Source organism: Panthera pardus, unplaced genomic scaffold (genome assembly GCF_024362965.1).
Source record: "Panthera pardus isolate Hobbes unplaced genomic scaffold, ASM2436296v1 HiC_scaffold_289, whole genome shotgun sequence".
Classification (NCBI taxonomy): domain Eukaryota; kingdom Metazoa; phylum Chordata; class Mammalia; order Carnivora; family Felidae; genus Panthera; species Panthera pardus.
Window position 1 is genome coordinate 66,836 of NW_026526864.1, and position 26,531 is coordinate 93,366.

At 43.2% G+C, this 26,531-nt stretch overlaps 1 gene segment (V, D, J or C); it reads left to right on the forward strand.

The window, feature by feature from the left end:
• Positions 1-464: 464 nt before the first annotated feature.
• The window catches only part of LOC128774102 (immunoglobulin heavy variable 3-23-like), a 41,319-nt gene continuing 15,252 nt past the window's right edge, over positions 465-26,531 (forward strand). Inside the window, 1 exon segment of the V gene segment in view lies at positions 465-574. Coding sequence covers positions 529-574 — 46 coding nt within the window.

Sequence of the window (26,531 nt, forward strand, 5' to 3'; positions counted from 1 at the left end):
CATGATCTCCTGGTTCCTGAGTTTAATTCTAAGGCAGGGTCTGCAATGATTGTGCAGAGCCTGCTTGGGATTCTCTGTCCCCTTCTCTCTCTCTGATCTCTCTCTCCTTCCCTCTATCTGTCACACAAAAATAAACACACATTAAAATATATGGCACAAAATAAAGTATTTAGGATTAAATTTCACTAAAAAGTAAAATAGCATACCAAACATGACGTGCTGGGAGAAAGACATGTAAAATGGCAAACACAGAGGAAAAGATCACTGTGTTCACAGATCAGAATTATTTATACTGTCACAGTCCCTTCTGCAAGAAGTGATCCAGAAGTGCCTCTCAAACACTGGTTTTAAATTTGAAACAAATCTAAGTCTGGAGCCTGATATATAGTCAGAGGATATGCAAATAGGGCCCTCCCTGTGCTGATTAAACCAGTCCGGCTCCAACCCTGCAGCTGGGAGAGGAGCCCCAGCCCCGGGAGTCCCAGGTGTTCCCATTCTGTGATCAGCACAGAACACACACACCTCACCATGGAGTTTGTGCTGGGCTGGGTGTTCCTGGTTGCTCTTTTAAAAGGTAATTCATGGTGAACGAGGGACACTGAGTCTGTGAATGGATGTGAGTGAAACAGTGGATGTGTGACAGTTTCCTGACCAACATGTCTTGTGTCTGCAGGTGTCCAGTGTGACGTGCAGCTGGAGGAGACTGGAGGAGACGTGGTGAAGCCGGGGGAGTCCCTGAGACTCACCTGTGTGGCCTCTGGATTCACCTTAAGTAGCTATGCAATGGGCTGGGTCCGCCAGGCTCCAGGGAAGGGGCTGCAGTGGGTCGCAAGCATTTATAGTGATGGAAGTAGCACATACTACGCAGACTCCGTGAAGGGCCGATTCACCATCTCCAGAGACAACGCCAAGAACACGCTGTATCTGCAGATGAACAGCCTGAAGACCGAGGACACAGCCACATATTACTGTGCAAGTGACACGGTGAGGGGACCTCACTGGGAGCCCAGACACAAACCTCCCTGCAGGGGGGATCAGCACCACCAGGGGGCGCACACTAGGCACAATTCTGCTTTGTGTTCCCAGGAGCAGGTGCAGATGGAGGTTAAAGGAAGCTTTCTGTCAGGGTCTGGGGCTTCCTCTCCACACAGCAGTTTCTCTAGGGAGCCTCTCTGGTCACAGGATTCTGTCTTTATCTATTAACTCTCTGAATTAGCAACTGTGTTGTCATAGGAAAACTACCCTAACATGCACAAAGACACAGTTGTTTGCATTGCTTACTCCTGTCTCTCAGTATGAGTGAATTGCAGATTTCCTGACGCACAACAGCTGAACCTTTACAGGAGTCCCAGATGCACTCACTGTGCAGCCAGGACTACAGGATCCCCCAGACCCCCATTATCGTCACCCAGCACTTGTCCCAAACAACGTGACACTTCCCTCCTGGCACTTACTACTCAGGGCTTTAAAAGAGCTACAGCTTTATTCAATTCCTCTAAAGAAGAGATAATTCATCTCCATGTATTAGTCAGGATTCTCCCCAGGAACAGAAACCAAAGAACCTTGGTTTCCATGACTAAATACATTGATAAGCCCCACATTCCACTCTCACATGCTGGAGACCCAGGAAAACCAGTGGTGTAATTCTCATCTGATGCTGAACTAGTTTCTAGTCTCAGAACGTGAAGAGCTGATGATGTAACTCTCAGAACAAGGCCCAGAGGAGACCAATGTTCCAATTCAAACATGCACATGGCAAGTAAAACTGAGGGAATTCCTCCTCCGTCTGCATCAGTTTCTATTCTTAACCTTAATGGAATGGGTGATGCCCAGGCAGACAGAAACCATGGATACAAATGCCAGTCTCTTCTGGAACACATCACAGACATCCACAGAAACAGTGGGGAGTCTGGGCACCCATGATGCAGTCAAGATGACACATAAAGGTAATCATGACAAGTCAACCTCCTGTAAATGTGCAGGTCAAAGACTGAAGATTTAGAAGTCCATGCCATGACTGGCATGGAGCCTGGTGGGCATAGCTGTGCTTCTGTGGAGAAGGAAGGCAGAGTCGCATAGGGGGCATTGTGGTCTGAAATCCCCTGGGGGACTTGGGGAGAGACAGTTCCCTTCTCAGGGTGCATTTCGTAAAAGGTGTATTGCCTCTCGTGGGGCAGGAGAGCTGACAGGCACCATTGCACTGCCCTGGTCATTAGCATAGGAGCCTCTGCTGAGAGCAGCTAACTGAATGCTGCCTCCTTGTTCTTCCTCACCATGAACTCCAAGCCCCTAGTGTTCATGCAACTGCCCTCCTGGGATAAACAGCTCCAGCCACAGCACAGCGAGACCCTCTCACAGAGGATCACTGGGGTCCCAGTCATATTGAGTTCATATAATTTGGAGTTTTCAAACCCAGCTAGAGCTCCTGAGATAAAACATAAGAGCCCTGTGCCACCAGGTGGGCCAAGGGTTTGGACACAGACAGGGTGAAGGCAGGGTTCTGATGGAAGCCCAGGACCCACAGGTACAGATTGTTCTCTCTGTGGGAGGGCTTCCTGAACAGGGGAGGCTGGGAACTCCAACTCAAGGGACTAGACAGGGAGCTGATGCCAATATTTCCTCCCACCAATCAGCATGGACAGAATTCAGTGAGCAGCACAGAACCTCCCAGTAGAAGCTGAGCCACTGACACCAAGCTATACCCCCCCTTGCCTTCCTCAGGTGCTTCCTTACTAGAGAAAGAGGGCCTGGAAACCAGATCAGCACTGCGCCCCTCCATCAAAAGATGGCATATACCCCCAAAGGCACCAAGTCTACTGACCATATAGTGAGGCATAGCTTCACCTCTAGGGGAAATAGGAATTAGCCTCTTTTACAGGCAGAACACACTCACCTGGTTAAAACTCACAACATTGTGGACAATGTCTAAACACTCATCGATGGAGAAAAGGAGAAACTCTGCAGAGGACTTAGCTGAGGGACAGAGCAGCCAATACACAACACCACAGTGCACACAGAATATGCAACAAATGCTTCCTAAAGAGTCAAGCCCTCAACAGCAATTGAACACTTTTCAATAAAGACACTACTCTAGAAGCAGAAAACAAAACAGGATTTTCTAAAACACTTAAGAAAGCAGAGACATAGACATACACCATGATGGAGGAATTCATCCCAAAAGAAAAAACGATAAAAGGTCATTGCCAGGGATATTATTAAAGCACATATAACTAATATGCCTCAAACAGAATTTCTAAAAACTCTCACAAGGAAATAGAATTTTTAACAACTATCATACGGATACTTGCTGTGCTTGAGGAAAGCATAGGAGACATGAAGGAAACCCTTACTGCAGATAGAAATGACCTAAAACCTAGCATGCTGAAATTTTAAATGCTGTAACCAAGATGTGAAACTGATGGTATATAATGACCTTAAGGCGTAAAGCAGATGAATGAGCAAGTGACATAGAAGATAACATTGTGGGGGAAATAAAGCAGAAAGGAAGAGGAAAATTAAAGTATTGCCTCACAAACATATACTTAGGGATCTCAGCAACTCCATAATGTGTAATAAAATTCTTTTCAAAGGAGTCCCAGAAGAAGGAGAGGGAGAAAACAAGGGAAGAAGAGTTATCTGAGTGAATTACCATGGGAAATTCCCCAAAATGGGGAAGGAAACAGACATACACATCTAGGAGGCACAGAGAATGCCATTATTTTAAAAAAGCAGGCCAACACTGAGACATATCAGAGAGAAATTGGTAAAATACACAGAAGAAGGAAAACGCTATAAGCACCAAGACAAAAGAGGTCACTAAATAAACAGGGAAGACAAAAGAAAAGATTATGGCAGATGTATCCACAGAAACCTTCAGGCAAGAAGGGAGTAACATGATATCCACAACATGCACAGTTGAAAATTATGCAGCAAGAATACTTTGTCCAGAAAGGGTCATTCGGACACAAGAAGAGATAGAATTTCCCAGAAAAGCAAAGACCAAAGGAGTTCATGGCCTCTAAACAAGCGCCCTGCAAGAATTATCAAAGGGGACTCTTTGAGTGGAAAAGGAAGACTAAAAGAAACAAAGACTAGAAATAAGCAGAGAAAATCTCCAGAAACAGGGACTTTAGAGATAACACAATGGCAAAAGTTTATATCTATCAATAATCACTGTGAATGTAAAAGGGAAAAATGGTCCAATCAAAAGACAAAGGATATCAGAATGGATTAAAAAAATGCAAGACCTTCTGTACACTACCTACGATAGACTCATTTTCAACCTAAAGCAACTGTAGATGGAAAGTGAGGGGAGGGAGAACAATTTATCAGGCTAATGGACATCAAAAGAAAGGTGTAGTACCATACTCATATCACACTAACTAGATTTTAAACCAAAGTCTGTTACAAGAGATGAGGAAGTCAGTACATCATCATGAAGGGGTCTATCCAACAAGAAGATATAAAGCTTTAAATATTTATACACCGAAAGGGTAAGCACTGATATATACATAAATCAATTAATAAGAAACATCAAAAAACTTATTGATAATAATAAAAGAATAATAATAGAGAACTTCAACACTCCACTTACAGCAATGGACACATCACCTAAGCCAAAATTAATAAGGAAACAATGGCTTAGAAAGGCACACTGGACCAAATGGACTTAACAGATATATTCAGAACATTCCACCGTATAGCAACAGAATACTCATTCTTTTTGACTGCACATGCAACATTCTCCACAACAGATCACATACTATGTCATAAATCAGCTCACTACAAGTTCAAAAAGACTGAGATCATACATGTACATTTTCATACCAAACACTATGAAACGTGAAGTCAACCACAAGAACTTTGGCAACACCACTAATACCTAAGGTTAAAGAACGTTGTGGTAAAGAATTAATGAGGTTTTCAGGAAATTAGAGAAGCAATAAAAAATACATAGATGCAAATTAAAATGAAAACATGCCAGTGCCCCATCTGGATGCAGCAAAAGTGGTTGGAAGAGGGAAATATATAGCAATACAGGCCAAACTCAAGAAAGAAGAAAAATCTCAAACACACAACCACTTCACAACTAAAGAAGCTAGAAAATGAACAGCAAATGAACCCTAAAGCCAGCAGAAGGTAAATAAAAAACATTAGAGCACACAAATGATAAAGAAACAAACAAAACATTAGACAGATCAATGAAAATATAAGTTGGTTTTTGGAATCATAAATAAAAATGATAAACCCAAGGCCAGGTTTGCCAAAAACAAAAGAGAAAGGACTAAGTAAATATAACCACAAATTTAAGACGAGAGATCACAACTAATAGCACAGAAATACAATTAGAAGAAAATATTTTGGAAATTTATATGCCAACAAACTGGTCAATCTGGAAGAACTGGATAAATTCCTACAGTAATGTAAACTACAGTAACTGAAATAGGAAGAAACAGAAAACCTGAACTGACTGATAATGAACAAAGCAATTGATCCGTAATCAAAACTCTACTGAAACACAAAAGACCAGGGCCTGATGGCTTCACAGGTGAATTCTACCTGATATTTAAAGAAGAGTGTAAATAATCTATTTAAGTAGCATAGAATATTCTAGTCTTCTCAAACTGTTCCAAATAATAGAAATGGAAAGAAAACTTCCAAACTCATTCTATAAGAACAGTATGACCATGGTTCCAAATCAAATAAAACCCAACTAAAAAGGAGACTTAAAAGCCACTAGCCCTAATGAGCACGGATGCAACAATTATCAAGAAAATAATTGCAGCTTGAATCCAAAAATACGTTAAAATTATCATTTACCACGATCAGGTGGGATTCATTCCTTGGTTGTAAGGGTGGTTCAATATTCACAAATGACTCAATGTCATACAACACATCGATAAGATAAAGGATAAAAACTATATGATCCTCTCAATAGATGTGAAAAAGAGCATTTGACAAAGTACAGCAACCTTTCTTAATAAAAACCCTCAACAAGGCATAGAGGAAACACACCTTAACATCATAAAGACCATATATGAAAACCCCACAGGTACTATCCACAGTAGGGAAAAAACCTTTTCCTCTACTGTCAGGAACACAAGAGGGATGCCCACTCCCATCATTTTACTTAACATAGCTGGAAGTCTTATCCTCACAAACAGACAACAAAAAGAAATAAAGGCATTCAAATTGGCAAGAAAGAAGTCAAACGTTCACTCTTCACAATGACATGACACTCTATATAGAAAACCCAAGAATCCACCAAAATATTGCAAGCACTGATACACAAATTCAGCAAAGTAACAAGATACAAAATCAACATGCAAAAATCTATTGCATTTGTATATAGTAATAATGTAGAAACAGAAAGACAAATCCAAAAAAATTCCATCCCCTTTACAATTGCACCAAAAATAATAGGATAACTAAAGGGTTAAAAGATCTATACTCTGAAAAATACAAACACGATGAAAGAACTGAGGATGACACAAAGAAATGGAAACACGGTAGAACAAGTAGGAGCGAATAAAGACAAATTGAGAGGTAATTTGTTTTAAAGGAGGAAAGAAACTATAATCTAACAACCACGTAGCTACGGCACCTTACTTGGTAAATAACCTAATAACCTTCCACTCTTACATATTACCACTAACCAACAACCTCAACTTTATTAAGCCCCCAGATATGGACTCACACATGTTATGGTCACCTCATCTTGAATGAAGTAGGAAAGACTATGTAATGGGAAAAAAAAAGACAGTCTTCTCAATGAAGGGTGTTGGGAAAACTGGACCAGAACATGCAGAAGAATGAAACTGAGCCACTTTCTTACACCATACACAAAAATAAATTCTAAATGGGTGAAAGACCTAAATGTGAGACAGGAGACCATCAAAATCCTAGAGGAGAACTCAGGCAGCAACTTCTTTGACATTGGACATCGCAACTTCTTACTAGACGTGTCTCAGAAGGCAAAGGAAACAATAGCAAACATTAACAGCCAGGGCCTCATCAAAATGAAAAGCTTCTGCACAACTAAAGAAACAATCAACTACTCTAAAAGGAAACCTACAGAATTGAAAAATGTATTTGCAAATGATATATCTCATAAAGCCTTTCTATCCAAAATCTATAGAGAACATATCAAACTCAGCATCCAAAATACAAACAGTCCAGTGAAGAAATGGGCAGAAGACATGACTAGACACTTTTCCAAACAAAGCATCCAGATGGCTAATGAAAAATACTCATCATCACTCAACACCAGGGAAACACAAATCAAAACTTAATGAGATAGGACCTCACAAGTCTCAGAATGGCTAAAATTAACAACTCAGGAAACAACAGATATTGATGAGGATGAGGAGAAAATGGAACCCTTTTATACTCTTGGTGGGAATGCAAAGGGGTGTGGCCATTCCAGAAAACACTTTAAATACTTAAAACTGAAACTACCTTGTACTCCAGTAATTGCTCTACTAGGTATTCACCCAAAGGATACAAAAATTCTGATTTGAGGAGGCACATGCACCCCAATGTTTATAGCAGCATTAACAATGAGAGCCAAAGTGAGGAGAGAGACCAAAAGTCCACCGAGTGATGAATATGCATATATATGTATAGACTAGAATATTATTCGGTCATAAAAAAGAATGAAATCTTGCCATTTGCAAAGATGTTGACGCAGTTAGAGGATATCATGCTAAGTGACATAAGGCAGTCCAAGAAAGACAAGCATGATATTATTTCCTTATATGGGGAATTTAAGAAACACAGCAGATGAACATAGGGGAAAGGGAAAAAAAGAGCAAGAAAAAATATAAAAGACTCCAAGGATAGAGAACGAATTGAGGGTTGCTGGAGGACAGGGGTGTAGGGGATGCGTTAATGGATGATGGGGATTAAGTAGGCCAAGTGTTCTGATGCGTACTGGATATGAATGTGGGTGATGAATCAGTGAATTCTACTACTGAAATTAATATCACACAGTATGTAATCTAATAAAAATTTAAACACAAACTTAAAAAGTTAGAAAAGTGGAAAAAAAGGAAGGGAGAAACATTGTCACAAATTGTCGTGAACATGGAATCTAAGGTAGTGAGTCTAACTTCTTGCATTTACTCATTTTATCCCTAACTGCTAGTGGACATTAATTAACATACTCATGACTTTTACAGTGGTTCCAGGTGGGCTGGAATTCAAACCACAGCTGCCCTTCCCAACTCCACTGTGCCGACACCCCATGGGCAACTTGTCCAGACACCTGCACAAGAACCCAGGTTGGACCACAGCAGGGACCCTCATCTGCAGGACTGAAAAGTGTGGAGAGATGACCATTCCTGCCAGGCTCTGGGTTTCCTCCCACGACCTTGCTGGCTCCACTCCCTTTTATTCCTTTCCCTTCTCTTTGAAAAGAAGCATGTCCCCTGTTTCTGGTGCATGAAAGTGAGGGGCTCTGTGTTCTATAAATGTTCAACATGACCGATCACTTACATGGGGACAAATAAAAACCCATATGGTGCAGCCTGTCTCATGGGCTCCTATCACCCAAAGTGGCAGAGTACAAATAAACCTAAATATGCACTTAGTGAAACACTGTACAGCACGTTGCAAAAGCATTAGGACATGAGAAGCCTGGAATAATTCCACAAATGCTGTATGAGCTCCCCTTGGAAGGAAGAAGAAATCTTATACTCCCAAACATGCAAAACAAAAAATAAATGCAGGAAATGATAAAACAGTTTCATGTGTTCTATTCATGAAGTGTCTGACAGTGACAATGCACAGAATGAATTGTCAGCGTTTCGCATAGAATTGTGAAGGAAACATCTTGAGTCATGAACTTGGTTGTGGGCACAGAGCTCAATGGCTCCTGACACATATAGAAACCCCAAAACTTGGAAAGGTTAACGTGTTTTTTGGCCCCGGAGCACATCTATCAAATCTGATGAACAATCTGTCCAAAAAGACACACACAGCATATCTTGTGAAACTTGAGTTCAATTTCAGCATGAGAACAGAATTTCCATATATTATGAAAAAAACATGCCATGAAAATGAGTTACTACACACTATAAACTTAAAAACAAACAACAGAGACCAGAGACCAGTTAGCGAACAAGTCAGCATTGAGAGACACCAGAAAAAAAAAAAAAAAGATTTTAGTTATATTGTAAATCAAGAAATTACTGGGGTGCCTGCGTGGCTCAGTCAGTTAAGCATCTGACTTCAGCTCAGTTCACGATCTCACGGTTCATGGGTTTGAGCCCCGTGTCAGTTTCTATGCTTACAGCTTGGAGCCTAGAGCCTGCTTCTGATTGTGTCTCCCTCTCTCTGCCTCTCGCCCACTTGCACTCTCTCTCTCTCTGTCTCAAGAATAAAAATTAAAAAAAAAAATTATCAGTCACAAGCAATCAATCATTATGAAAACCAAAATTATACCTAAGAACCAAAGGCCCATAAAAAGAAATAGTATAAATGGGCTTTGTGAAAATCAAATAATTTTTTTCTGAACACGTGGCAATCAATAGTAGTAAGACAAGTTACGGAGGAAAAGACAATATTCACAAATTGCGTAACCACCAAGGGACTTGCATCCCGAATATGCTAAGAACCCTCAACAGTCAATAGGAAGAAAGGAAACAACACTCTATAAAACAAGCACAGCCTTGCGTAGTAAACATCCCATCCTAGAGGTTATAGACACATTAGGTAAGGACAGGAAAAGACTCTTCACACCATCGACTGTCAAGGAAATTCAAATCAAGAATGCAATAGATGCCCTATGCACTCATCCTGAGGGCTCAGGTATGAAGGGAACACTGGCAACACCATCCAGGTGAGCATCCAGCACACGTGGGGCCTCAAACACTGCAGGTAGGAATGAAACAGGAACACCAGCTCTGGAAAACTGTTGGCTGTTGCTTATGAAATTATACATGGATGACTTAACATGTAACCTGGAAATACCACTCCCGAGTGTCTGCTCCAGAGTGAAATCCCATGCTCACAAAATAAATGGTGTGTAAATATTTATAGCATCTTAGTGTTAGAAGCTAGGAATAAGGCAAAAGTCTTTCTAAATAAAAAGGAATAAACCAAGTATGAAACTTCCATCAATGGGATGCTTTGCCACAGAAATGTGACGCTATTGATGCAGAATTGAAACTAGGAGAACCTCAAAGACATGATATGAGGGAAGGGGAGTCGTCTCAAAGACTACAGAGGTGGTGTGGCCTGGGACATTCACACAGCCAGCCCAGATGACAGTGTTTGGCTGGGTTTCTTTATCTCTTTCTGCCCAACATTCACATGACAAGTTCCTCTGCCTCATGTTGAATGCTGTCCTGCGCTCAACAATGCTCTCATGTTTCAACTCTCCACAGACTAAACCCTACAACCTCGGACTCCTCTGAATGGAGAGTTGTTGAGGCCATAATCTGACATGTGTTCTGACAGGAGCTGTTCCCTCCACTGTCCCTGGCTCTGGCTCTCTCCTGCAGGTGAGGGGGAGTAGGTTAGGAATCCTCCACTGAAACCATCTGTCTCCTGCACCTGACTCTCCCACAACATGAGGCCCAGACCTTCCTCACCCTCAGCTGGAAATGAAGTCAGTTGTACCGGAACAGATCTGCACCTTGGTTTAGAGAATTGCTCCAGCTCCCCCCTGCCCTGGGCAAAACTCTGCAGCTGCAGGTGGGGACAAAATGAGGGATCAGTTTAGGGGTGAGTGGCAGCTGCACTTCTTTGAGCCTTGCTTGTCCTAGTGGCATGAGACCCCTGCCGTACAAGTCAGGTCTGGGGCGACCAGGCTCCCAGCATCCCGAGTGGACTGTGCCCAGGGCAGAGTTTCCATCCTGGGAGTGGGGCTGCAAACAATGAGTGAGTCCCACATCTCAGTGGCACCTGCTGGGGCTTGGCCTCAACAGCAAACAGCTTAGGGCCACTGACATCCTGTCCCTCTGGGAAAGAGTCCTCTGAACAGGAGCTGGTCACCAGGAACCCTGGTATTGGTTGCAACAGTCTGGAGGGGAGGTTGCAGCCAGGCTCAGTGGCACATGCCTATAGTCCCAGCTCCTTGCACTGGAGTTTCCATTTGCTGAGCTGGGGTGGGGAAGGAAAGGCACATACCTTAGCTCAAAATTCTAGCTTTGCCGTCTGTCAGTATATTTTCTGGAATAAATGTTTCTTCATGGGCTCTATGCCAAGAAGGCCATTTGCAGACACTGTAAATACATCATTTGAGATTTTATTCATATTCCACATAGTAAACATTCAATGTAGTATTACTTTCAGGTGTAAAATATAGCGATTCAACATTTCCATACAACACCCAGTGCTCATTATGAGTGCGGCCCTGCAACCCCATCACCTACTTCCCCAAACCTCCTCCCACGTTCCCTCTGGTAACCATAAGTTTGTTTTGTATAGGTAAGAATCTGTTTTGTTGGGTTTATATGTTCCATGGCTTAAGCCTAAGACTCTTGATTTGGGTTCATGTCTTGATATCATGGATTCCGAGATCAAGCCCCATTTTGGTTTCTGCACTGACAGCAAAGAGACTGCTTGGGATTCTCCTTCCCGCTTCCTCTGCCCCTCCCCCCATTCTATCTCAACATAAATTTTAAAACATTGAAAAACGTTTATTTCTTGGTGTAGCTCTTCTCTCTTCTTTGTCCCATTTCCCATTTGAAGTTTCTTAAATTCTACATATGAATGAAAGCATATATTTGTCTTTCTCTCACTTGTTTCAGTTAGCATAATACTCTCTAACTCCATCCGTATCATTACAAATAGCAAATGTCATTCCTTTCAGGGCTGAGAAACATTCCAGTGTATGAGTATGAGTGTGTGTGTGTGTGTGTGTGTGTGTGTGTGTGTGTGTGTGTAGATATACCACATATACTTTACCCATTTATGAGTCAATGCTTACTTGGACTGTTTCCATAGCTGGGCTGTTTTTGATAGGGCTGCTATAAACATAGAGTTGCAATCCCCTTTAAATTAGTATTTTTGTATCCTTTGGATAAATACCTAGCAGTTCAATTGATCAATCATAAGGTAGTTATATTTTTAGCATTTTGAGGAATGCCCATGCTGTTTTCCAGACAAGCTGCACCAGTTTCCATTCCCACAAGCAGTGCAAAAGTGTTCCTCTTTCTCTGTATCCTCACAAACACCTGATGTTCCTTATATAGTTGAGTTTAGTCATTCTGACAGGAGTGAGTTGATATTTCGTTGTAGTTTTGATTTATATTTCCCTGATGATGAGTGATGTTGAGCATCATTTCATGTGTTTATTGGCCATCTGTATGTTGCATTTTGGAAAATCTATTCATGCCTTCTGCTCATTTTTTAATAGGATTATTCAGTTTTGGAGTTGGATTTTATACTATATATAGAAAACCTAAAAAATTCCACCAAAAAAGAAACCCCACTAGAACTGATACAATAAACCAGTAAAGCTGCAGCATATAAAATCAACATACAGAAATTTGTGCATTTCGATACAACAATAATGAAGCAGGAGAAAGAGAAATCAAGGACTTTATCCCATTTACAATTACACAAAAAAACATAAGATACCTAGAAATAACCCTCACTAAAGAGTTACAAGAGCTTTACTCTGAAAAACCTGGGACATTTATGGTACCAATTGAAGAAGACACAAAGAAATGGAAAAATATTCCATGCACATGGATTAAAACAAAAAACATTGTTAAAATGTTGATACTACCCAAAGCAATCTAGACATTCAATGCAAATAATTCAATGCAAATATCCCTGTCAAATAATACAAGCATTGCTCACAGACCTAAAACAAATAATTCTAAAATTATCATGGAACCACAAAAGACCTTGAACACCCAAAGCGAGCCTAAAAAAGGAAAAAATGGAGGCATCACAATTCTGGATTTCAAGCTATGTTACAATGCTGTAGTCATCAAGACAGTATGCTCCTGGCACAAAAAGAGACACATAGATTAATGGAACAGAGTAGAAAACCCATAAATGGTCAACTAATCTTCAACAAAACAGGAAACAGTATCAAATGGAAAAATGACAGTCCCTTCAACAAATGGTGTTGGGAAAACTGGACAGCAACAGGAAACTCTAATGGAACCGGACCACTTTCTTACAATATACACAAAAACAAATTCAAAATGCATGAAAGACCTAAATGTGAGACAGGAAACCATCAAAATCCTAGAGGAAAACACAGGAACCAAACTCTTTGACCACGGTCAGAACAACTTCTTACTGGACATGTCCCAGATGCAAGGGAAACAAAAGCAAAAATGAACTATTGGGACCTCAAGATAAACAGCTTCTGTACCGCAAAGACACAATCAACAAAACTAAAAGGCAACTGACAAAATAGAAGATATTTGCAAAAGGCATATCAGATAAAGGCTTAGTATCCAAAATCTATAAAGAACCTCTCAAACTCGACACTGAAAAAAACAAATAATCTGGTGAAGAAATGGTCAGAAGACATGAATAGACATTTTTCAAATAAGACTTCCAGATAGCGAAAAGACACGTGTAATGAAGCTCATTGTCACTCCTCGTCAGGGACATACATCAAAACCACAATGAGATAACACCTACACCTGTCAGGATGGCTAAAATTAACATGGTGGGAATGCAAACTGGTGCAGCAATTCTGGAAAACAGTGTGGAGATTCCAGAAAAAAATTAAAAATAGAACTATCCTGTGATCGAGCAATTGTTTTACTAGGATTTATCCAAAGGATACCAAAATGCTGATTCGAAGGGGCACATGGACCCCAATGTTTACAGCAGCCCTATCAACAATAAGCAAATTGTGGGAGAGTCCAAATATCCATCAGAAGATGAATGCATAAAGAAGAGGTGGTAAATATATACAATGCAATATTACTCAGCCATCAAAAAGAATGAAATCTTGTCATTTACACCAATGTGGGTGGAACAACAACGTATTAACCTAAGTGAAATAAGTCACTAAGAAAAAGTCAAATATCATATGATTTCATTCATATGTGGAATATAAGAAACACAACATAGGGGAAGGCAACATAAAATAAGATAAAAACAGAGAATAGGAAACTGGAAGAGACTCTTAAATACAGAGAACAAACCAAGGGGAGGGGGGTAAGGTGGGCTAAAAGGGAGGTGGGATTAAGAAGGGCACTTGTTGAAATGAGAATTGTGTGTTATATGTACGTGATGAATCCCTAAATTCTACACCTGAAATCAATACTACACTGTAGGTTAACACACTTAAATTTAAATTAAAACTATTACAAGAAAATTAAATACATACATATATGAACTCTTGGGAGTACCTCAAAATAGCAAGCTTCTGCACAGTGAAGGAAACAATAAACAAAACTAAAAGGCAACCTATGGAATGGAAGAAGATATTTATAAATGGCATATACTCAGGGTTAGGATCCAAAGTATGTAAATTTTTTAAAATTATTTTCACTTATCAGTAAAGAGTGTGTGTCCATGCATACTTTGTGTGAGAAGCAAAACTCGTGTATTGTGGTAAGATCTCACTGAAACTGAGATCCACCCTCTTCACTAAATTTTAACCGTACAGTACAATATTGTTAACTACACATGTAATGTTGTGGAGAAGACCTCCAGAAATTAGTCATCTTGCATAACAGAAAATCACACCCCTTGATAGCTAACCCTCATTGCGCCTTGCTGCCAGCCCCTGGCAACTGCCACTCCACTCTCTGTTTTATTGTTATCAAAACCCAAATTCAGCTGCCTGTTGCTGGAAAGGTCAACGTTCAAAGTTTTAGTTTTGGTAGGAAAGGAATTTGAGCCTTATGCACAAGGCCAGCCACTGGTGAGAATGCAGACTCCTGTCCAAAAGCCAACTCTGAGGTTTCTCCCTGACGCAGGGGGTTTTAAAGGAGGAGAGCATATTTAATCAAACAAGGGGGTTCCATGGTTGATAACGTGTTTTGATCATGTGCAGACTCCATGGTGCAAGCTGCCAAAGTTACCTCCACTCCCTGGCATCTCCAGCTGAGGAGGGAACCACACATGCATGGGAGGAGACTGCCAGAGGCCAGGAAAGAACCCCAATAAGGGATTAGAGCGGAAAACCCCGGGGACTCACACATGGTCAGCAGTACTTTCTGTTCTCCCAAGCTGGCATAAAAAAAATACTAAAATACAACCTTGTACTTCACCAATCATGACACAGAATACTGGGAAATGTTTCCTCAGTAAACTCAGAGGAAGCTTCAAACCAAAAACCAAAGGATCAAATGGCTTGAAAACTAATGTCTAACCAGAATGAGACATGAAAAACGACGAAGCTATTTTTTTAGTCACCTATAAAGGTAAAATTGACAATGTCCACCTCCACATCCCAAGGAAGTAGGAAGCATTGGTCTCCATAATGAGGAAAAGCAGTCGTCCATAGAAAGTGACCCAGCAGTACCACAGGACATGGAATTGGTAGAGAAGTTCAGGGTGTTAAAATTTCATATCCCATATTCACTAGCTGGAGGAAAGATGGAATGTGTTGAATACAGCCATGTCTCTGGGTCCAAGTCCTTACTACGTCCATGTGAGCACGGGTTGAACTGGCTCACCTGCTTCTCCCACATCCACCCCAGCTGAACTGTTGTGCAGGGTCACACAATGCCACACCCTGGGACTGTTACCTAAACCCACAAGTGGATCCCAGGTGCAGGGGACTGGCCACCTGGTACAGCCCTCTGTTCTGTCAGATGGCCTAGACCTCACTTTGCTGAGGATCCTCCACTTATCCACTCTCACTGGCAGATGTCCCTGAGCAGGGGCATGAGGGTGGCAGAGGGCCAGGTCACCTTGAGGGCATCCCTCTTGCAGTTTGCATTCTGGGCAGTGCTGGCTCCTGTCCAGGGTTCTCAAGGTCGTCCCTCATGGCGCTACATCTCCTTGAGGTGGTAATTACAAAGAAGGAGCTGCACAATGGCAAGGGCATTCAGATGACTGGTTGGCTGTCCTGTAGCCTGTGTTTTGGGACAAAAGACCCGTTATCCACATGTGGCCAAGGAAACCCTTTAGGTCCAGACATCTGCTGATGATCACTCAGGATGATCAGGGAGACTTGCAGATGGACTACCCCTCCATGCCTCCAGACTGTTACTACCTCGGCTACCTGGAGGAGATTCCTCTTTCCATGGTCTCCATGGACACGTGCTATCAGGGCCTTGAAGGTATCATGAAGTTGGATGACCTTGCCTATGAAATCAGACACATCAGCGATTCCCAACATTTGAACACATTGTTTCTCAGAGAGTGGCAGACACCAATGCAATGGGACCTACTTATAACCTGGGATATAAGGAGCATAGGGACCCCTGTTCCTCAAGCAAATGTCAGTACAGTCCTCAGGATCTCTAGTAAGTTGTAGTCATCCCATCACGGAATTTTGCTCTCAGTTCCAAAACAATATATAGTGTGTTCAACCACGGGTCAAAAGGTGCCCAATTCCTAATAAGGCTAGTTAGCTTAATTGACTCATTGTTTCATGGGATTCATGTAAGTTACTATATTGGTTTCATGATAATTTATAATGAGAGAGATCCAGCTAACATGGGCAAATACGTGTTGCATCAGAGTCCGTTTTTTTCGATACTATGAGTCCAAGGGTTTTCGAATTCTTAAACCACATTCATCCTTAGTTGCGATTCGAAATGGATCCCATGAAGTTAATTTCAATCCAGTTGTATGTAGTATATGCCATCCACAAAGCCCCATCGTGATGGGTTATTTAGGCAGATATTATTTACTCTTGTCTGTCATAGCAACACATCAGATTGCAAAAAATATTGGTTTGTGGGTTGACACTGATGAATATGCTTGCCAGAAAAGGTCCAACTGCATTAGGACCCAATTCCCTTGTATACCTGAAGATTTCAGGAAGTGTTTCTTCATTCACATACAGCACAAAATGAGTGGCAGATTAGGCAAGTGCCTCTTCAACATCTAAATGGTGCATTGAAATAAAAGTCTGACCCACAATCATTTCGGAAACTACTTAGCTGACCCAGGCAAGCATTGTGACTGCAGCTCCTTAGAGCAGTGCTATAGCAATCTATGCTGTATGAGTGATTGTATTTTAACCCCTCGGGACAAATGTAATACAGGCAGATGCTATACAAACTGCACCGATTTCGATGCTGGGACACTTGGCAGGCCAATCCAAAATATATGTGATCTTCCAGAGTCCTGCCGTGGGGTGTCCTTGTCGGGCCCTGATGACTTCCATATGCAAGATGGAACCCCGTGCACTGAAGAGGGCTGCTCTATCATGGGAACCGCACTCACTGCATTATGCACTGTCAAGAAATCTTTGCAAAAATTCTGGAAAGGTGAAGATGTCTGCTAGACCATAAATCAAAAAAGCAGCCGACATGGACACTGCAGAAGACCCCGGGGAATGCAACACTGAACCCTGTTCCCACACAGACGTGCCGTGTGGAAGGCTGCAGTGTAGCAATATCACACATCTCCCTCAGCTGCAAAAGCATGTTGGATTCCATCCGTCTGAGATCTCAGGGTTCTGGTGTTTGCGGCTGGGTTCATTTCATAGCACAACTGATATTGGTCATGTGAGAACTGGTATCCCCTATGCTTCTGGAAAGCTCTGTCAGGACACCTACTGCACTGGCAGTGTGGCTCAGCTGAATTATGACTGTATCCCGGAGAAATGCAGTCACAGAGGGTCGTGTGACAATGACAGGAACTGCCATTGCCACATAAGCTGGGATCCTCCATGGTGCACTGGACGAGGCACTGGTGGGAGCACAGGCAGTGGACCCCTCCAAGAAGAAGGCGGCCAGTGAGGCAAACTCATGAATCCCTGTTATATCTCAGAGCGGTTTTTGGTCCCATTTAAGCCATAATAGCTGCATTCCTTGTGTTGTCGCCACAAATGTCAAATTATCAACCCCGAGAAAGTTAAGGGACTGATTGTTGCTGACGACAATCCATAATTAGCCTCCTGACTGCTGAACAACTATAGACAATCCAACTGGCACATGTGTGAAAATACAGTAATGAGGCTGCAGAACTGACATCCACGTTTCGGGGGTCTGCAGGAGACACAGGGGTCGACAGGCACATCACGGCTCTGACACACATCTCTCATGGCTCACTGACCAGAACGCTGAATTAAAACTTAAACACTGCATGCTTGTGGCCTCTACGTACATATCTAAGCTTCCAAGAGCCCAAACTGAGCCCGAGATTATGTGAAGAGGATCTGAGTCAGCATCTGGGTCTTGAACTGAGGTATATGCTTCCAGAATTAAGAGACGTTCACACAAGCTCTTTCAGGGACAAACTCATGAGTTGTCTCCAAAACTGTGCTGTTGCAAACTGAACATTTTCTCATTCTCAGGTAATCTGTCTTCCCCCAGTCCCAATGTGGGTTCAGGATAATGGAGGGCTACCACCCACCCACACTGCCAGTTCCACACTGGGGTGTCTGTGGGCTGTGAGGGAATGGGACTGGCATTAGGTTCCACCTGGCACAACCTGTGCCTCCCTGGAGAGCAAATTTCCAAATGTGGGAGACTGAGACCATGAGATTAAAGGAGCACCAAATGAAATGAATCAGAAAGGCAGGCACAAGTGCCTATGGATGACCTGGTACCCAGTTGGAGCCCGATAAATGTGAATCCCTGCTCTCTTTCTCTTGCCTACTTTGCAGTGAGTTTAACCTTAGATAAGGATCTGCCTAGGATTCCCACTGGTTTTCTGAGAGCCTTCTCGAATAACCACACAGATGTGAGCCTGTGAAAAGTTAGGGACTTCAGCCCCATCCATTCTCAAGTGATCAGGTACTTGCTACCCTGTTTTCTATGTCCTGATCACTGGGGCTGTGGGAAGGAGGCCTGCCCTTCCCAAGGTCCTTGTGTACGCTTGCTTCTGAGCCCTGTGAGTCATAAATCCTGTGCCTCCATTTCCTATGTTGGGGGTGCACTGAAACCCCACCTTGAGTCAGGAGGGCTCCATGCATCTCATGTATCCAAAGCCAGAGCTCAGATGCCTAGGGAGCCACCTGTCCACCCCCTGAGCAATGGCTCTTGCCTATTCCTTCAGCAGGATACAGTCTACATGTTCTTAATTTTGTACAACAACTGGGGTCCCCAACACATTTGTCCCCAGGGATGGGATTGGGGGCCTAGGTGGTGCCCTCCAACAATGTGTTAGCACTGAGAATGGCTCACTCGTTCCTCACCCCCACATCTCAGCTGCTCTGGGAAGGAGCTGGAGCTTGCCGGTGGTCTGTAGCTTTGCTTTGGGCTGATGCCAGGTGTTGCCAGAAACCCCCACCCTAAGTTACCAGTGCCATAAAAGGTCAGACTCCCTGCAGAGACCAACAATCAGGCACCATCCTGGGGTTCCAGAGGTGTGTATTTCCTACTGATCTCCAAGTGAGATATTGCTGGACACCGAAGACCATATCCCTAGATTGGTGTCGAAGAAGACGCCAGCTGCTGGGTCCACTGTGTTGCAGCCAGTACCCTGGTGTTGTGTTTGCTTAGCCATGCCTACCTAGTGACAGAGGCAACTCTACCAGGAGCATCATGTCTCCCTGGGAGGAGGACACGACCGCAACCTCCCCCTACTGGCTGTATTCCTCACTGCTGCTGACAATGGCTCCCTACTTAACAGGTGTTGTCAGGGACACCTCAGTGTGGGAGGCCTCAGCACACGTGTCTGGGAAGACCTAACTTCTATCCCAGGTCCTCCCTGTCAAGACCACTACACCAACATATCCAAGGAACAGTGTGAAAGAGAGATATGGTGACAGGCACTACACCATCATGAAAATGCAAGGTTTCCTGGAATTCCTTGTTAATGATGTGGATGCCCTCACATGCCATCAAGGCCAGTGGGAACAAACCCAGTGCCTGGCTTTCCTGGGGGGAACTACATATCAGGAGTCTGTAGGACTGCAAATTGCACCCCCCTACATCCAATTAAGACAGTATATGCACATCAATATTGTGTGCAATAGAGGACTGAGTAATTGCACCCCATAATTCAAGATTTACTGAAGGAGCGGGGACAGTAAACACACCATTTCTCCTTTCAGTCTGCCCACTTGATGGGCATTAAAGCCCCCTCCTAACAGGTGGCGCTTTACACTTGACTACTGAAATGTAAATTCCCAGCTGTCCATAAGATGGCTCACATTTCCAAGACTGTCTAGGCAGTTGAGGGTATCTAAAGGGCCACAGGGGAGACTCTGTCATGACTGAGCTAGCCAGTATGTCCCATTCAGCATCGATGACCAAGGAGTCCCAGCCACAGTCTGCTCTCAACCTGTACATCTCTACCCTGCTGCCTTGGGAATTCCTAACAGGCCAAAGAGTGCCAAGATGTTACCCTGACCAGCTCATGTAGAGCCTGTCATGTGTTCCCACTGGTCTGGGCAATTGAGGGTCACTGTCACTGGTCAATTATCATACATTCCTGAAAGTTTGTGAGACATGGGAGGCCTGCAGTCCTTCAGCAGCTATAAGGTGGGTTTTGTCACCTGACTGAGCTACTCCAGATTTTCGGTCTACTCTCATATGACTTGTGCTGTTAGGCAGCCTTACCTGGAAGTGGCTGAGCTATGCCACTTGATGCACAGGTAGTCTGAGTGCCATTGAAACATTTTGGGATCTGGACAGTGTTTGTGCCATGGGAGTTATGCTGGAGCACCTAGTGACCATCTGGCACCAGATTGCCTTGCTACGTCACCGAGAGAGAGAACATAGCACCATGACTGTCTTCATACAAAGAGAAATATTCTCTCCCAATACTTCACCTGAGCAAAGGACCATCCTGAAGCTTCCATCAAAGTTTTGGTCCCAATCAATGCAGTGGAAGGAAAGGCAGAGTGACATTGTCGTTCTGGTTGTGGATACCACACCCTTCCATTTGTCCATCCACATGGTGCATTCACCTGCTTGCACTGGCAGGAAATAACACGACTTTGGGGGCTTACTTGCTATCCTGATGTCAAAACGATTGACAATCAGACTGATTATTTACTGTAGACGGGATTTGGAAAACTGGTGTAAGGGTCTGTATCTGACCTGCTGAGATAACTACACAGGTGAATGGGGCAGATGCAGTCTGAAGACAGACAGTCATAGAGGTTAAGAGAGAGAGCAGGAAATGTAGTGAGTCTTTTAATAGTGGGGAAAAGGGTAGGCTCCAGTTTTAAAAGGTTTTTTTTTTTTTCCTGACAGGAAAGAGCTGGAAGATGAAACTAGGTGGAAATGCAGTTTTTTGATCCATGACCTACTATGTGATGCCATGTGCTTCCGGAGCCTGGGAATTCGCTCTGGGAATCCTTACCAATGGTCATCATGGGGATGGTCATACACGGTCTTGACAATAGTGATCTGGAACTATTTTGTGCAGCTTGCGTGAATCCAGAAGAATCTTTCCCTAATTCTGATGGCAGTGTAGTCGGTTAGCAGTCCGTCATAAGGTCCTTCTCAGCGAGGTGGCACTGGGTGCTCTCTGAAGACCTGATGAGTGTCCCATATTCTGTAGAAAGGGTGGCAAGGCTAGTCAGTGGCAGAGGCCATGTTCTTATTGTCTGTGGATGATATGACCCAAGTGCACCTGTTACTTCTTGGACATGGCTATGCATGGCATCAACTTGGTCATATAAGTTATCATGAAGTTCACCCAATCAGTAGAGAAGGGGTTAAGGATTCCTTTCTAAAATACTTTGCAAAGGGGGTCAGTCACTGCCTGATGTTTGGAGAATTCCAAATCTCATTAAGGGCCAAGGACAATGATTCTGGATGTTCCAGGCCAGTTTCTAGGCGGATTTTTCCTGAAGGACTTTTGTGTCTAGTTTTTCATGTTCCATATCTGTTCCCCTAATCCACATATCCTCATCGTCCTCTTCTGTGATGATGAAGGATGATGTGGGGTATGAAATTCTAATTATCACCCCCAAGTCTTTGCAAGTATGTAGTTTGTCTATGTGCTGAAGTGAGTTCCTTGGTCTGGCTAAATCCATAATGGAATGGCAAATCCAGGAACCATTTCAGGCATTACATTCTTTACCACAGTCGTGGCATTGGCATGTCCAGTCAGACAGCATCAGTCCATCCACCAAACATGCAGCCATTAACCAAACAGGAAGCCAATTTGTCAAATCCATCTGGAGAGCCCCAGTGGGTAGGGAGGGGCTAGAGGGACTCGCTGGGGCCTGCTGATATTACACAAAACTTGGAGAGATTTACAAGTAGTGCCCTGGGAAATAATTTAGTCAGAGGTTTAGTGGATGCCTGGGAAGAACCCGCTGTCTCTCTGTTTCTTAATTATCCCATCTGATGGGGTTGGTGCAAGACCAAAGGAGAGAAGAAAGGGGCCTCAGCAGGCCCACTCAACCCCGATGTACACCCCATCTGATCATTATCTGTCCACCTGTCTTTTCCCATTGTGAGGAACTTACATGATAAACAGTAGTCCAAGTTAAGGAAAAAGGCAGGCTTCTAAAGTGAAGGAAAGGACAGGGGCCTCTGATCTTGGCTGTGTATTTGACAGCCTTGTGAGCTCTGTCAGTCGCTGGAGAGATAGTGACAGTCTCCTCACGGTTTGGGCTGGAGAGTGACTGTTAGCAATTTTAGCAGAAAGATCAGTTGCGTATAATAGGGCAGCAATTATAGGCCTGCTGGAAAAATGTCCTCTGTCCTCTGGTACTTATGGCCGTTAGGACCTGTGGGATTTCCAGAGGGTGCCAACAGCCCTGAGACTCCAGCGTATGTCTGAAATGCCTGTGAATAGTGGCGGTCTTTCCCTTTGCAGATGTGCAAGCTTGGGAAAACCTGGGAGTGCAGTGGCTTAGAATGATTTTACAGCAGGCAGAGAGGACGCCTGGAGTACTTCTAATAGGGACACTGGCCTGAGTGGTTCCTATGTTTCCCCACATACAGAAGCTGTCACAAAACAGAAGTCAGGGTGGGGCACCTGGGTGGCTCAGTTGGTTAAGCTATGGACCTCAGCTCAGGTCATGATCTCGCAGTTTGTGAGCTCAAGCCCCACATCGGGCTCTATACTGACAGCTCAGAGCCTGGAGCCTACTTCAGATTCTATGTCTCCCCCTCTCTCTACCCCTCCCCTGCTCACGCTCTGTGTCTCTCTGTCTCTCAATAAGAAATAAATGTTAAAGAAAAAAATTTTTTTTAAAAAAATAGAACTCAGGGTTGACCACCAGATGTCCCGGAAACCATTCCTGTAGCTGAGGGCAGTCGTGTGGAATGAAGTAGGGTCTCCCCTTTTAAATGTTTTTAATGTTTACTTATTTTTGAGAGAAAGAGTGTGAGTTGGGAGGAGCAGAGAGGGAGGGGGACACAGAATCTGAAGCAGGCTCCAGGCTCTCAGCTGACAGCACAGAGTCCGATGCAGGGCTCAAACTCACAAACCACGAAATCATGACCTGAGCTGATGTAGGATTCCCACCAACTGAGCCACCCAGGTGTCCTGGGTCTCCCTTTTTAGGGAGGGGAGTGGGATAGCCCAACTTAAACTGTTAACATGACACAAGATGATGGAGGGGTTGGTCAGTGGCCTGCTGGTAGGTAGGTGGTGGGCCTGGAAATTACAAACTTGTCAGAGAGGAATACAGAGGTGAGTGGGGATCCTAATGTATCCAGACAGCAGCTGTGGGGGTGCAAGCATGCAGTGGGGCCTGATGGCCCAAGGTCTAATTTTCATGGGAAGAAAGTTATAGGACATATCCGAGAGGCACAGGTTGTCACAGGATACCTGCAGCCACTCCATTTCCATGGAATGAAAGGTGAAACATGTTGTTGATATACAGTTGAGAGTTTGGGGTGTGCACAGAGCTAATATTAACACTTTAAAGTAGGTTAATGACTCTGAAAGCCACGAAAAGAAATCTGTGGCCGCATCAGGTAGGGGTGAGGGGCTCACAGAGACAAAGGCAGTGAAGTTAGGGGTCCTTGGGAAGCAGTAGCCAGGTTTCCTTAGAAGCTTATGCAACTGCATTTTTGTACCGGTGAGAGGGATGTGAAAAACTGACAAGACACTTTGTGGTGATTTTCGAAGCACTGTGACATAGTCCTCGTTGGCAGTAGCTGTTTGCAACCATGGACATTAAGAAGACAGGAGGGTGTATGGCCCTGACCGGCTGGTGCTTTAGGAGGGTGGGGGAGTCTGCAAGGGCTCTCTGACTCCTTTGGTAATAGAGTGACAAGTCACAGACATACGAAACAAGAGTGCAGCCTTGGGTGAAGGCACAGAATGTAAGTTGGCTTCAAGAACTTGGAGTACTATTGAGCCCAACTTAGTTGCCTTCCCCAAGCATACATGAAAAGAGAACTTATGAATCAGAGTGCAATGGCATTGACAAGAAAGTTGAGCAGATGTTCATCCCAGGAATGCATCTTCATCACCAGGAATTGAGGCATGAGCGGCAGCCTGGTTAGGGACAAAAGATGGGGGGGGGTAATAGATGACAAAAGACTTTATGGTTCCTACATTGTACAAATCAGTAGCTTTGATTTCCATCTGAATCAAATTCTGTTCTTTCTTTACTCACAAGATCGGGGTGTTACACGGTGAGGAGGTAAAGCAAGAACATCCTGCGGTAACAGAGTCTATTACAGGGTCAGGTCCTCCCTCTGCTGCAAGACAGGGCATCTGGCTACTGATGGGTGGGGGCAGTTCCTTTCTCAGGCCCCCTGAGCACAGGCTCTGCACTGGGGGCAATCCATCCTCTTGTGCATGTGAGGCCCAGACACCAGTGGGCACATCTTTAAGACTCATCCTCTGAGGAGCACTTTGAATGGAGGTGGGTCTCCAATAGGGAAAGGGGGAAGCTTGAGGTGTGGTCTGATGGCAGGGAAATGAGAACACCTTATTGTCCCTCCTGCATTTTGGATATTAACTCCTTTTCAATATTTTTTATTGTAATGTCTACCCTCCCATAGACTGCCTTCTAGCTCTGCAAATATTTGCTTGCCCCTTTTCTGGTATGATGTAGTCCCCCTTGCCTGCTTTGTTCTCTGTGACTTTGCTTTTATATCAAATCAATCATTCTCAAGTGAATGTCATCATGTTTATCTTTCATGTTTTCTTTGAAGGCATTTAGGTTCAAGTGTTCTTCTTAATCCTTCATCCATTTTGAGATTTTTTTGTGTCGACGTATATGTATGAAGCAAGATTATGGCCAAATGTTATTATTTGGCATGTATATATCAATACTATTTTTTAATTCTTACTTTGGTTTTGAGGGAGAGAGACAGATCATGAGTAGGGAGGCACAGAGATAGAGGCAGAAACAGAATCCAGGCCCCGAGCTGTCAGCAGGAGCCTGATGTGAGGCTCGAACCCACAAACCGTGAGATCATGACCTGAGTGGAAGTGGGATGCTTAACTTACGGAGCCACACAGGAGCCCCTAGTCAACTCCATGTTTAGGAGACACTATCCTCCCCCCACTGTGCATTGTTGGAAATCTCGTGGAGGATTTGCTCACTGCATCTGCAAACTTCTACTTCTGGGCTCCGTAATGAGCTCCACTGGCCTAAATGTCTCATTTGATGCCAGCAGCACACTGTTGTGGTTAATGTACCTCTGCAATATCTTTAGAAAGAGAGAAGTGTGATGTCTCCAGGTTCTCTCGACGTCATGATTGTTTTGTTGCTTCCATGTGTTGTGTGCTTTCATATGAATTGTATATTTTTCAGGTTCCTTAAAAAAGTCATTGGCATTTTTACTGACATAACAAGATAAACATAAAAATAACATAAAAATATAAAGCAGACAGAAAATAGAGACTATCACAAATACAGAAAACAAATCAATTACATAAAAATTTGTATTTGGAAAAGTATATAAAATTTGAAACAAATAGGTAGCCTGGGGACATAGGGAAGACTCAAACAAATGCCATCAGAATTGAAAGAGGAGACATAACTGAACTAAAGACATGAAAAGGATCATTAAAGAAAAACTTAGGTATTTATAGGCCAACAATTAGATCACCAGGAACAAATTACACATTTTATGCCATAATGTAGTCCACCAACACTGTTTCATGGAAAAATACAAAATGAACAAAAGAAAAATTAATAAGATTTCTCTATCTAAAACCTCACCCTCCAAAAAATCTGCCTAGGAGTCCATGGCTTTATTAAAACTTCTACTAAGCATTTAAAGAGGAATTAATGCCAATATTTCTCAAACTATTACAAACCACTGATAAAAAAACAGCACTCCCAAATGAAATTTGTGAGGACAGCATTGTTTTCACACCAAAACCAAAGAAAGACACCACAAGAAGGGAAACTACAGGTCACTATCTCAAATGAACATACATGCAAAATTCCTTCACAAAATCTGAGCATACTGAATTCAACAGAACATTGAGAGGATCATACAACATAATCCAGTGGGATTCATCCAGGGATGCAAGGATCCTTCAACATACACAGATGCATAAATGTGATGTCCTCCATTAACAGAGGGAATGAGTGA